We start from the raw sequence: 12521 nt of genomic DNA on the forward strand, positions 1-12521 counted from the left end.
ATAGAAGGCGGAAGGATAAGGGGCTGACAGAGGATAAGACGGTTGGATGGCATCACCAACTCGATGGACATGAGTTTGAGTAAACTCTGGGAGTTGGTGATGGACAAGGAGGCCTGGCATGCTGCAGTCCATGGGGTCACAAAGTGGACACGATGGAATGACTGAACTGAACTGAATTACAATATTATGGTGGTTTTTGCCATACACTGACATGAATCAGCCACGGCTGGACATGTGGCCCCCGGCTTCAAAGCCCCCTCCCACCACCCTTCCCGTTCCATTCCTCTGGGTTGTCCCTGTGCACCAGCTTTGAGTGCCCTATTTTATGCCTCAAACTTGGACTGGTCATCTATTTCACATATGTTAATATACACGTTTCAACTCTATTCTTTCAAATCTCCCACCCTCATGGCAGGTAGATTCTTTACCACTGAGCCACCTGGGAATCCCATTCCATTCACAGACATCAACTCAAATAAATTCAATTTGCTTTATTGCTCTTCTTTGAAATATAAGAAATTATTTATGTGCTTTCTGGTAACCAAATACTTGAACTATTTCTGGTTACAGAAAAAAGGAGCAAAACTGTATGGGAAAAAAGACATAGAAATGGAATTATAAGTCTTATCTAAGCTAATCAATATGCCTAATACGTATTATAAAAAAATATGTAATAGAAAGAAGCACTAGGGTGATAAGTATAAAATACTCTCATTTTATATAACAGCACTATAATGAAGCAAATTTAAATGTGAAATTAACATTCAAATAAGCATAGTATACTGCTATTCCCTATTTAAAAGACATGTGTTTCTTGTGTTGACACTATAATGTAGTACATTTGATAGACAATTGAAGCCAGATCAAATAAATACATCTTTAATGATCATATAAGAGTTAGTATAGGAAAGTGATATATCATTCTTCTAAAAGATGAGACTTCTGTCACCCACCATTGAGCAACAGTAGCTGCTTATGTTGTGCCCTATATATTTCAATACTTACATTCATAATCTAGTACTCTACTGAGGAAGTATAAGAGAAAAAGAAAAGACACTGAAGAAAAGCATAATAATCTCTTTCTCAATTGATTTTGTTTAACACAGGACTGATACAGAGTTGCAGATTATCTGGCTTGTCTATATTTTAATAGCATGACATTTCAAAGCAAATAATCAGATTGTTTTTCAAAATTTCTACAGGAAAAGTAGATTTTCACCACCTCAGCAACCTTAATAGGTTTTATAATTCTTTTTTAAAAATAATCTTTTTTACTGGGATTTGTAGTCCATATTAATTAAACTTTACAATCCTACACTGTCTAAACTTTGCAAGTTCCTATATCACCTCAACAAAACATTATCTTTTTTAAATGTAGATGTTACTATTCCATATACGTTCTACATTTACAAATTTATATTAGTCTATAAATTATACTGCACTCAGGTCAGTATTAAACAAAGGTTATTTAGCTAAACCTGCCTGAACATTATGGGCTTTTCTAGTGGCTCCATGGTAAAGAAACCACCTGGCCGAGCAGGAGACCCCTGGAGAGAGAAATGGCAACACGCTCCTGGGAAATCCCATTGACAGAGAAGCCTGGCAGGCTATAGTCCATGGGCTCGCAAAACAGTGAGACACAACTCAGCGACTGAGCACACACGGATGCATGCTTGAACATTATAATGAAACTTAATTGTTTAAGAACTCTAATCATTTATTGTAATGTTCAAAAATGCACGGCAAGGTTAGATTTTAGTTTCTTTTTACAAACAGCATGATGAAATATTAAATACTAAAACTTACAGCAATAACTTATCTCAGCAATTGTAATTTATACTGTTTGCATATAACTATCTCTGACTCTGATGAACTTCAATGGTAAGTTTTCTAGAGTTATGACTATAATTTTGACTTGAAAGTACTTCAAGGTAAAACTCTGATTTTTCATTTGAGAAATTAACATAGAAATTACAAATTACTATTTGATACTATATTCACACTTACAAATAAGCATGCTTTTAAAGGTCAAAATTTCAAATTTATTTCTTCAAAAATTTAAACAGCAGAATTTTTTGTGCTTTACATCATTTCTTAATGATATAAAAATTGATAAGTATATAGGAGAAAAATATCAGAATAAAGATAACTGTTTTCAAAACCATAATACAATAAAAAATAAATATGTATGTAAAGATTATTATAAATACCTTAAAATAAATGGGAGCCATATCACCCACTTCCTTTGGGAGAGGAATACATTCATAAACCATATGGTACTGTTTCTTCATGTTCATATTCGTTTCTAAAAAGATACAGTCCAATCCTTTCTCTTCAAACATTTTCACCAATGATTTTCTAAACATCTGAAGAAAGCAAAATGGCTAGGTAAATAAAGCAATGATAGGAGATTCAAAATATGAAAACAATAAAAAGTGTAGCAAATTCTTTAAAAAAAAAGAAATATTAAACAATGTTGGAATTCTATAATGTTACCTTATAGTTACTTTACTTTCTAAATCTACCACATTTCACATAGTTAAGCAACATTTTTTTTAACTGAAACTCACTCTGCTCAGTATTATGTATATATCACAAACAGTTTCAGTACACTAATAAAAGGAAGTGATAAAATCAAAATTACATGGTAAATTACATAGAACTAACAGTAAAAGCATATAAAAACATCCAAAAACCAAAAAAAAAAGTACTCTGAGCAGGTAGGCATCCTTAAATTCAGTGAGACAAGCAGAATTCACTTCCAATTATTTTTCTGACCTCAAAGTAACTTCATTTGCTGGTTCCCTTTATATGTGTGCTGATCCTTCACTTGCAAATTTTCATTCAGCATAATTTCCTCGAGATTCAACCAGGTTATGTTAAGACCCTGCCTAGTTACTGCCACGTGGAGACAGCAGTTCAGGTTTGCCACTGAAGCCTCTCTTGCCACCCAAAACAGGGAAAGGATACAAATTACTGCTGGGTAGGGGGTGGGAGTTCTAGATTCCCATGAGGTCTCCTCTGACTATTTAATACTGATCCCTCATCACTATTCAATTTTCCAATCCTTTTATATATAAACAAGAGCAAGTAGGGAAAAAAAAGCAAATAATGGCAATTTGACATGAACTAAAATGCTACCTAATAAGCAACAGATAGAGGATTCACTAGTCATTTCTAACCACAGCTAACTGTAAGTTCAGCATAGTCTCTTTACTTCAGATAATTTGCTGCTGAAGTCTTAGCAAATACCTATGATCTCATGGTAGGTGACTGTTAGCTAAATCATTATAGATGATTATAGACAATTGGTTCCCCTTTCAAAAATTGTCTGACTTTGGTATTATACTTTCTAAAATCACATTAATGGAGACAATGTACATACAATATAGTTAAATTATGATAAAATAATAATAAAATATAGGTATAAATATCTATATGATAAAATCAATTATTTAAATTTTGTACTTCCCATGCCTCCAATCTGTTATCTGTATATAAAAATGCTTCCCCCTAAAGGCTGTGTTCACTAAATTGTATCATTTTTTTCTGCTTGAGCAAACAAGAAGACGAAACTCCCCGTATCTCTGGGACTTAAGTGGGGCCGTGTTTAGTTCTGGGTAATGTATATGGAAATGACATGTGTTACAAGAGTTATCAAAAGGTAGTGTTGTCTTCTCACGTCTATTTTCTTCAAACCAAGGGTCTGAAAGGGAAGAACGGCACCACAGGAGAAGCTAATCATGGAAGAAATCTGAACGCCTGAATTACTTCTTGAAGGCAATCTTCCACAATGGATGATGATATAAGAAATTAACTTTAGCTGTCTCAACGTATTGTGAATTAGGTGCTGTTTGCAACAACAGTGAAGAAGACACCAATGATATAACTCAAGCTGTTTCAGACAAATCAGAAAATGACAACAGAGAACTCTATTTTCCCACTCAACTATATCCCAGATAGTTATCTTCACATGTCTAATAATACATGCACAAAACAAAAAACAGCCAAATGGAAAGTACGTTTGGCTTTATAATATAGTTTTAAAGATTGTCTTTATTTTGTTAACTTAGAACATTTGTGAATTTTTATTTATTATGCATATTTTCAATTAATTGTCATTTATTGAATAATCACTTAGTTCTGTGGAGAGAATTTTATAACATTAGAGAGAAGGAAAATAATTACTAGAATGGAACTATATACCTGAAAACCAATTGTTTAAAAAAATGAAAAAGTAGATTAAATACAACAGCAACAACAATAAAAATTTAGATACTCTAAAGATTATCTAATAAATTCTTTACTTCAGATTTTTTCATTAAGTCTTTTCTGGTTTAACTGTTGGATGACTGTTCTAGTGTCTATCTGGACAACAGCAAATAAGACAGACTTAAGATGTCATGGATTATAAATGAAACCTTAAAATCACTAAATTAGTAGTGATGCAAAAATAGTTCAATATTATAAAATGTATAAACATCATACCATTAGCCTCGAGGACACACACACACACACACACACTTTTAAGTACTTCTCATACAGATATATATATATATGTATATATATAAAAGACTTAAAATATATGAGTTTAATGGTATAATTTCAGGTTCAGTTCAGTTCAGTTGCACAGTCGAGTCTGACTCTGTGACCCCATGGACTGCAGCATGACAGGATTCCCTGTCCCTTACCATCTCCTGGAACTTGCTCAAACTCATGTCCATTGAGTCAGTGATGCCATCCAATCACCTCATCCTCTGTCACCCTCTGCTCCTCCTGCGTTCAATCTTTCCCAGCATCAGGGTCTTTTCAATGAGTCAGTTCTTTGCATCAGGTGGCCACAGTATTGGAGTTTCAGCTTTAGCATTAGTCCTTCCAATGAATATTCAGGACTGATTTCCTTTAGGATGGACTGATTGGATCTCCTTCCAGTTCAAGGGACTCTCAAGAGTCTTCTCCAACACCACAGTTCAAAAGCATCAATTCTTTGGTGCTTAGCTTTCTTTATGGTCGAACTCTCACATCCATACATAACTACTGGAAAAACCATACCTTTGACTATATGGACTTTGACTATTACTTTGTCGGCAAAGTAATGTCTCTGCTTTTTAATATGCTGTCTAGGTTGGTCATAGCTTTTCTTCCAAGGAGCATCTTTTACTTTCATGGTTGCAGTCACCATCTGCAGTGATTCTGGAGCCCAAGAAAATAAAGTCTGTCACTGTTTCCATTGTTTTCCCATCTATTTGTCATGAAGTGATGGGACCAGATGCCATGATCTTAGTTTTTGAATGTCAAGTTTTAAGGCAGCCTTTTCACTCTCCTCTTTCACTTTCATCAAGAGGCTCTTTAGTTCCCCTTCGCTTTGTGCCATAAAGGTGGTGTCATCTGAATATCTGAAGTTATTGATATTTCTCCCAGCAGTCTTGATTCCATCTTGTGCTTCATCCAGCCTGGCATTTCTCATGATGTACTATGCATATAAATTAAATAAGCAGGGTGACAATATACGGCCCTGACATACTCCTTTCCCAAAATTGAGCCAGTCCATTTTTCCATGTCAGGTTCCAACTATTGCTTATTGACCTGAATACAGGTTTCACAGGAGGCAGGTAAGGTGGCCTGGTATTCCCATCTCCTTAAGAATTTTCCAAAGTTTGTTGTGATCCACATAGTCAAAAGCTTTAGCATAGTCTATGAAGTAAAAGTAGATGTTTTTCTGAAATTCTCTTGCTTTTCCTATAATCCAATGGATGTTGGCAATTTGATCTCTGGTTTCTCTGCCTTTTCTAAATCCAGCTTCAACATCTGGGAGTTCTCAATTCATTACTCTGGAAGCCTGGCTTGGAGAATTTTGAGCATTACTTTGCTAGTATGTGAAATGAATGCAATTGTGCAGTAGTTTGAACATCCTTTTGCATTGCCCTTCTTTGGGGCTTGAATGAAAACACCTTTTCCAGTCCTGTGGCCATGCTGAGTTTTCCATATTTGCTGAGATACTGAGTGCAGCATTTTAACACATCATCTTTTGGGATCTGAAATAGCTCAGCTGGAATTCCATCACCTCCACCAGCTTCTTTCGTAGTGATGCTTCCTAAGGCCCACTTGACTTCACACTCTAAGACACCTGGCTCTAGTTGAGTGATCATACCATTGTGGTTATCCGGATCATGAAGATCTTTTTTGTATAGTTCTTCTGTGTACTCTTGCAACTTCTTCTTAACTTCTTCTACTTCTGTTAGTTCCATACCATTTCTGTCCTTTATTGTGCCCATCTGTGCATGAAATGTTCCCTTGGTACCTTGAATTTTCTTGAAGAGATCTCTAGTGTCTCCCATTCTATTGTTTTCCTCTGTTTCTTTGCATTGTTCACTTAGGAAGTCTTTCTTATCCCGCCTTGCTAGTCTTTGGAACTCTGCATTCAGATGGGTCTATCTTTCCTTTTCACCTTTGCCTTTGGCTTCTCTTCTTTTCTCAGCTATTTGTAAGGCCTCCTCAGACAACCATTTTGCTTTTTGCATTTCTTTTTCTTGGGAATGGTCTTGATCACCATCTCTTGTCCAATATTACAAACTTCTGTCCATAATTTTTAAGACACTCTGTCTATCAGATCTAATCCCTTGAATCTATTTATCACTTCCACTGAATAAAGGTAACAGATTTGATTTAGGTCATATCTGAATGGCCTAATGGTTTTCCCTACTTTCTTCAATTTAAGTCTGAATTTTACAATAAGGAGTTCATGGTCTGAGTCACAGTCAGCTCCTGATCTTGTTTTTGATGACTTAATAGAGGTTCTCCATCTTTGACTGCAAAGAATATAATCAATCTGATTTTGCTATTGACCATCTGGTGATCTCCATGTGTAGAAAGGTCTCTTGTGTTGATGGAAGAATGTGTATGCTATGACTAGAGCGTTCTCCTGGCAAAACTCTGTTAGCCTTTGCTCTGCTTCCTTTTCTACTCTAAGGCCAAACTTGTCTGTTATTCCAGATGTCTTGACCTCTTATTTTTGCATCCCAGCCCCCTATGATGAAAAGGACATCTTTTTGTGGTGTTAATTCCAGGAGGTCTTGTAGGTCTTCATAGAACCGTTCAACTTCAGCTTCTTTAGCATTACTGGTTGGGCCAAAGACTTGAATTACTGTGATACTGAATGGTATGCCTTGGTAACAAACAGAGACCATTCTGTCATTTTTGAGACTGCATCCAAGTACTGCATTTCAGACTCTCTTGCACTGTGAGGGCTACTCCATTTCTTCTAAGGGATTCCTGCCCACAGGAGTAGATATAATGGTTATCTGAATTAAATGCACCCATTACAGTCAATTTTAGTTCACTGATTGCTAAAATGTCAATGTTCACTCTTGCCATCTCCTGTGTGACCACTTCTGATTTACCTTGATTCATGGACCTAACATTCCAGGTTCCTATGCAATACTGTTCTTTAGAGCATCAGAGTTTACTTTCACCACAAGACATATCCACAACTGGGTGCTGTTTCCATTTTGGCTCAGCCTCTTCATTCCTCATGGAGCTATTTCTCCACTCCTCCAGTAGCATATTGGGCTACTGGACCTGGGAAGTTTATCTTTTAGTGTCATATCTTTCTGCCTTTTCATACTGTTCATGGGGATCTCAAGGCAAGAATGCTGAAGTGGTTTGCCATTCTCTCCAGTGGAACACATTTTGTCAGAACTCTCTACCATGACCCATCTTCTAAAGAGACCCATGATTAGTCTCTTAGGAAGTCTTAAAATGTTCATGGTTTCTAATTAGGGGTTATTATAACCCCTATTCACTTGTCAACCACTGGAAAAACAAGTGGTTTTTCTCTCTTCTTGTTTTGGTGAGTATAAGGTCTTGAAATCACTTAGCAGCAATTTCACCCATGTTGTGCCTTTCAAGTTCTTGAAGATTCACTCCACACCACACACACAAAATCCCTGAATCCAAATATCAGCCAGGCTATAAGGGAAAAGTGTGGAAATGTAGCCTGATAACAAAATCATGACACTATCACAGTAGCAGAAAATGTCAATGCCATTGTAGGAAAATATAACAATCACTAAGTATAAATCACTATCTTCCAAAAATTACTTTTTATTATCTGAAAACATCCTTCTTTTTGGCTGTAATCTATTAGCTTACCTTGGCAAAAATGATTATTTCATGTTCCACAAAAGCAAATATTAGAAATCTTAAACACTGATTTTTATTTTAAATAAATATAATTAGTTGGTCAAAGTTAATTCAATAGCCAAAAGCTATCAGTTGTATACCTGAAACTAGTACATTATATGACAATCATTACCTCATTAAAAATATTTGTTTAAAGCTTTCAATAAAGTAAAAATGTAGTGAGTGGTGAAAACACCATGACCCACAGGTATACACAACTATGGAAATGTGTATGTGTTTAAATTTAGAATGTAAAATCATTGAATGAAGGTATAAAACTTGTTAGAATTTGTCACAATAGTGTGTAAAAATTGCTATGGATCATAACAAAGATTATGAGCATTATCATGCTGACCTGAATTTCCTCCCAGATGTCTTCATCCAATAAGGTAGCTGCCCTATGGTGCTGCAAAGGGACGATCAAGCAGTGCCCTTCAGTAAGAGATCGCACATTGGGTAAACATAAATAAACCTATGAGGAAAAAAGATGCAAAGGTGAAATGCTCTTGTTATTTATTCTCAGTTCTGAAAGATGAGCCCCTTGTAGGTCAATATGGCTAACATTTAATAAAATATACCTGGTCATAATATATTATACTTTAATACTTTGAAGATATTCACTATTTAAAATTTTAAAAGCCATGAAGATACCTTTTAATAAACCAGAAATTTATTGCAGAAGTCTCAATTTTGAGTAAGATACCTCAAAGATGAAACTTACCAAAGGGGAGAATGATTGACATTTTATCCTTCATCTGAGAAAGCTACATGTCTTCAGAGCTCATAAAACAACACAAATTTTGCAAGGAAAAAAAAACATACAAGACCTGGTAATGAAATGGAAGTTAAACTGATGCCTATTAATCATTAACTAAGAAAAGAGACATAACTTCTACATGGCTTTAAAGCACTGGTTAAGTTCTATGCATTACCTAGAAGCTGGCACTATTTCTCCATTTTACACAAACTGTATTTTTTTTTTAAAGTCAAAAAGGTCAATTACTATACATGTAGAAAGCAAAAGGTATTCATAAGGACCATAAATATTCTTCAAACTGGCTTGATCTTATTTTCTATAACTTTTTGGTTAGGTTTTAGCTAGAAAAACTTTATATAAGAGAATTAACTGAATAACATTTATCTATTAACTGATTAATTGCTTTACAAAATAATGCAAATTTTAAATTCTTTGGTATTTGAGTGAAGAACTAGGAGTGTATATGAATATGGCTATATATACTTAAACTTACAGTTAAATCGTAACAATATTCACAATTAAAAGCAATATCAGGAATAAGCATTGGAGAGGTGACCAAGATGGTGGAGTAGGAAGACCCTGAATTCACTTCCTCTTACAACCACAACAAAACTACAACTAATTACAGAGCAACTATCTATAAGAACAACCTGAATACTAGCAGAAACAATATTTTGCAAATAAATACATAAAGAAGAAACCACAAAGAGACTAGTAACACGTGAAGGTACACTATCGTTAGGACACACATTCCCAGGTCAGCAACCCACAAACAAGTGCACTTCTCTAATAATGAGCGATGTTGAGCATCTTTTCATGTGTTTGTTAGCCATCTGTATGTCTTCTTTGGAGAAATGTCTGTTTAGATCTTTTTCCCACTTATTGATTGAGTTGTTTGTTTTGCTGATATTGAGTTGATGAGCTGCTTGATTTGGAAATTAATCCTTTGTCAGTTGCTTCATTTGCTATTATTTTTCCCCATTCTGAGGGTTGTCTTTTCACCATGTTTGTAGTTTCCTTTGCTGTGTGAAAGCTTTTAAGTTTAATGAGGTCCCACTTGTTTATATTTATTTCCATTACTCTAGTAGGTGGTCATAGGGGATCTTGCTTTATGTCATCGAGTATTCTGCCTGTGTTTTCCTCTAAGGCCTTTATAGTTTCCGGTTAGGTCTTTAATTAATTTTATCTTTGTCTATGGTGCTGGTAAGGGTTCTAATTTCATTCTTTTATACGTAGCTGTGTGGCTGTCCAGTTTTCCCAGCACCACTTATCAAAGAGGCTATCTTTGCCCCACTGTATATTCTTGCCTGCTTTGTCAAAAAAAAGGTACACATAGGTGTGTGGTTTTATCTCTAGGCTCTCTATCTTGTTCCACTGGTCTATATTTCTGTTTTTGTGCCATATCTTACTGTCTTGATGACTAGCTTTGTAGTGTAGTCTGAAGTCAGGAAAGTTGATTCCTCCAGTTCCATTCCTCTCTCTCAAGACTGGTTTTGCTATTTTACTGTTTCCATGTCAATTGTGAAATTTTTTGTTCTAGTTCTGTGAAAAATGTCACTGGTAATTTGATAGGGATCACATTGAATCTGTAGATTGCACTTAGTAGTACAGTCATTTTCAAAATATTGATTCTTACAATCCAGCAACATGGAATCATCTATCTGTTTATGCTGTCTTTTATTAAAAATCAAAGCACTTTTTAAAGTAAAGGATACTGTTAGGACAAGAAGGGGATAGATAATTTTTATTTTTAAGAAAGGAAAAGGTAGGGACAATTTATGATCAGAAACTAAAATAACTGTTTGATTCTAATGAGTACTAATATAGCTTCCTTAAGAAATTTGTATTTAAGACATTAACTTTAAATATTAGACATTCAAGCAGAGTGAGTATGACTGAATTGCTTTAGAATACTGTTAACTATTACCACATAACACAAAGTAATTCTTCTGAAACTCACAGTCATATATAATTAACTTGGGTAATAACTAAAAGGATAAATATCTTATTGCTTACCCAGATTAATAAAATAATCTACTGTCTACAACAGATAGGATAAGAAGTCAGATACTGTAGGAAACAGATGAAATTACATCAGATCAATATTTCAAACATTTCTAAATTAAAATATTCACAGATGAAAGTCTGAAACTAATTAAGAGACAGTATTTGGTTAGAGCTAAAATAGCACAATGAAACACAGATCAAGAAACAATATATTCAAATAGTGTTAATAACATGATTCAAATAGTGTTAAAATGAAATAAAAATGATACAGCTGGCCCAAGAGGAAGAAACAGATCAGCTGATGCTCAGTAAGAGACAAAAAGAAGATTTAATACCTTAATTGGAAAATTGACTTTATAATTAAAATTTCAGTTCAGTTCAGGTCAGTTCAGTCGCTCAGTCGTGTCTGACTCTTTGCAACCCCATGAATCACAGTGCAACAGGCCTCATTGTCCATCACCAACTCCTAGAGTTCACTCAAACTCACGTCCATCGAGTCAGTGATGCCATCCAGCCATCTCATCCTCTGTCGTCCCCTTCTCCGCCTGTCCCCAATCCCTCCCAGCATCAGGGTCTTTTCCAATGAGTCAACTCTTCGAATGAGGTGGCCAAAGTACTGGAGTTTCAGTTTTAGCATCATTCCTTCCAAAGAACACCCAGGACTGATCTTCTTTAGAATGGACTGGTTGGATCTCCTTGCAGTCCAAGGGACTCTCAAGAGTCTTCTCCAACACCACAGTTCAAAAGCATCAATTCTTCAGCGCTCAGCTTTCTTCACAGTCCAACTCTCACATCCATACATGACCACAGGAAAAACCATAGCCCTGACTAGATGGACCTTTGTTGGCAAAGTAATGTCTCTGCTTTTCAATATGCTATCTAGGTTGGTCATGACTTTCCTTCCAAGGAGTAAGCGTCTTTTAATTTCATGGTGCAAACACCATCTGCAGTGATTTTGGAGCCCAGAAAAATAAAGTCTGCCACTGTTTCCACTGTTTCCCCATCTATTTGCCATGAAGTGATGAGACCTGATGCCATGATATTCGTTTTCTGAATATTGAACTTTAAGCCAACATTTTCACTTTCCTCTTTCACTTTCATCAAGAGGCTTTTTAGTTCCTCTACACTTTCTGCCATAACGGTGGTGTTATTTGCATATCTGAAGTTATTGATACTTCTCCTGGCAATCATGATTCCAGCTTGTGTTTCTTCCAGCCCAGCATTTCTCATGATGTACTCTGCATATGTTAAATAAGCAGGGTGACAATATACAGCCTTGACGTACTCCTTTTCCTATTTGGAACCAATCTGTTATTCCATGTCCACTTCTAACTGTTGCTTCCTGACCTGCATATAGGTTTCTCAAGACGCAGGTCAAGTGGTCTGGTATTCCCATCTCTTTCAGAAGTTTCCACAGTTTATTGTGATCCACACAGTCAAAGGCTTTGGCATTGTCAATAAAGCAGAAATAGATGTTTTTCTGGAATTCTCTTGCTTTTTCAATGATCCAGCAGATGTTGGCAATTTGATCTCTGGTTCTTCTGCCTTTTCTAAAACCAGCTGGATCATCTGGAAG

The 12521-nt window shown here is 35.6% G+C and overlaps 1 protein-coding gene across 2 annotated transcripts in view; it reads right to left on the bottom strand.

Annotated features, from left to right (window-relative positions):
* The window catches only part of CWF19L2 (CWF19-like 2, cell cycle control (S. pombe)), a 140007-nt gene that overhangs the window by 25423 nt on the left and 102063 nt on the right, over window positions 1-12521 (bottom strand). For both annotated transcript variants that reach the window (XM_010833793.1, XM_010833792.1), the window contains 2 exons: window positions 8537-8653; window positions 2211-2366 (listed from right to left, as the gene is read on the bottom strand). In XM_010833793.1, coding sequence (XP_010832095.1) covers window positions 2211-2366; window positions 8537-8653 — 273 coding nt within the window. The remainder of the gene's footprint in view (window positions 1-2210; window positions 2367-8536; window positions 8654-12521) is intronic.

This window comes from Bison bison, unplaced genomic scaffold (assembly GCF_000754665.1).
Source record: "Bison bison bison isolate TAMUID 2011002044 unplaced genomic scaffold, Bison_UMD1.0 scf7180017863932, whole genome shotgun sequence".
Lineage (NCBI taxonomy): Eukaryota > Metazoa > Chordata > Mammalia > Artiodactyla > Bovidae > Bison > Bison bison.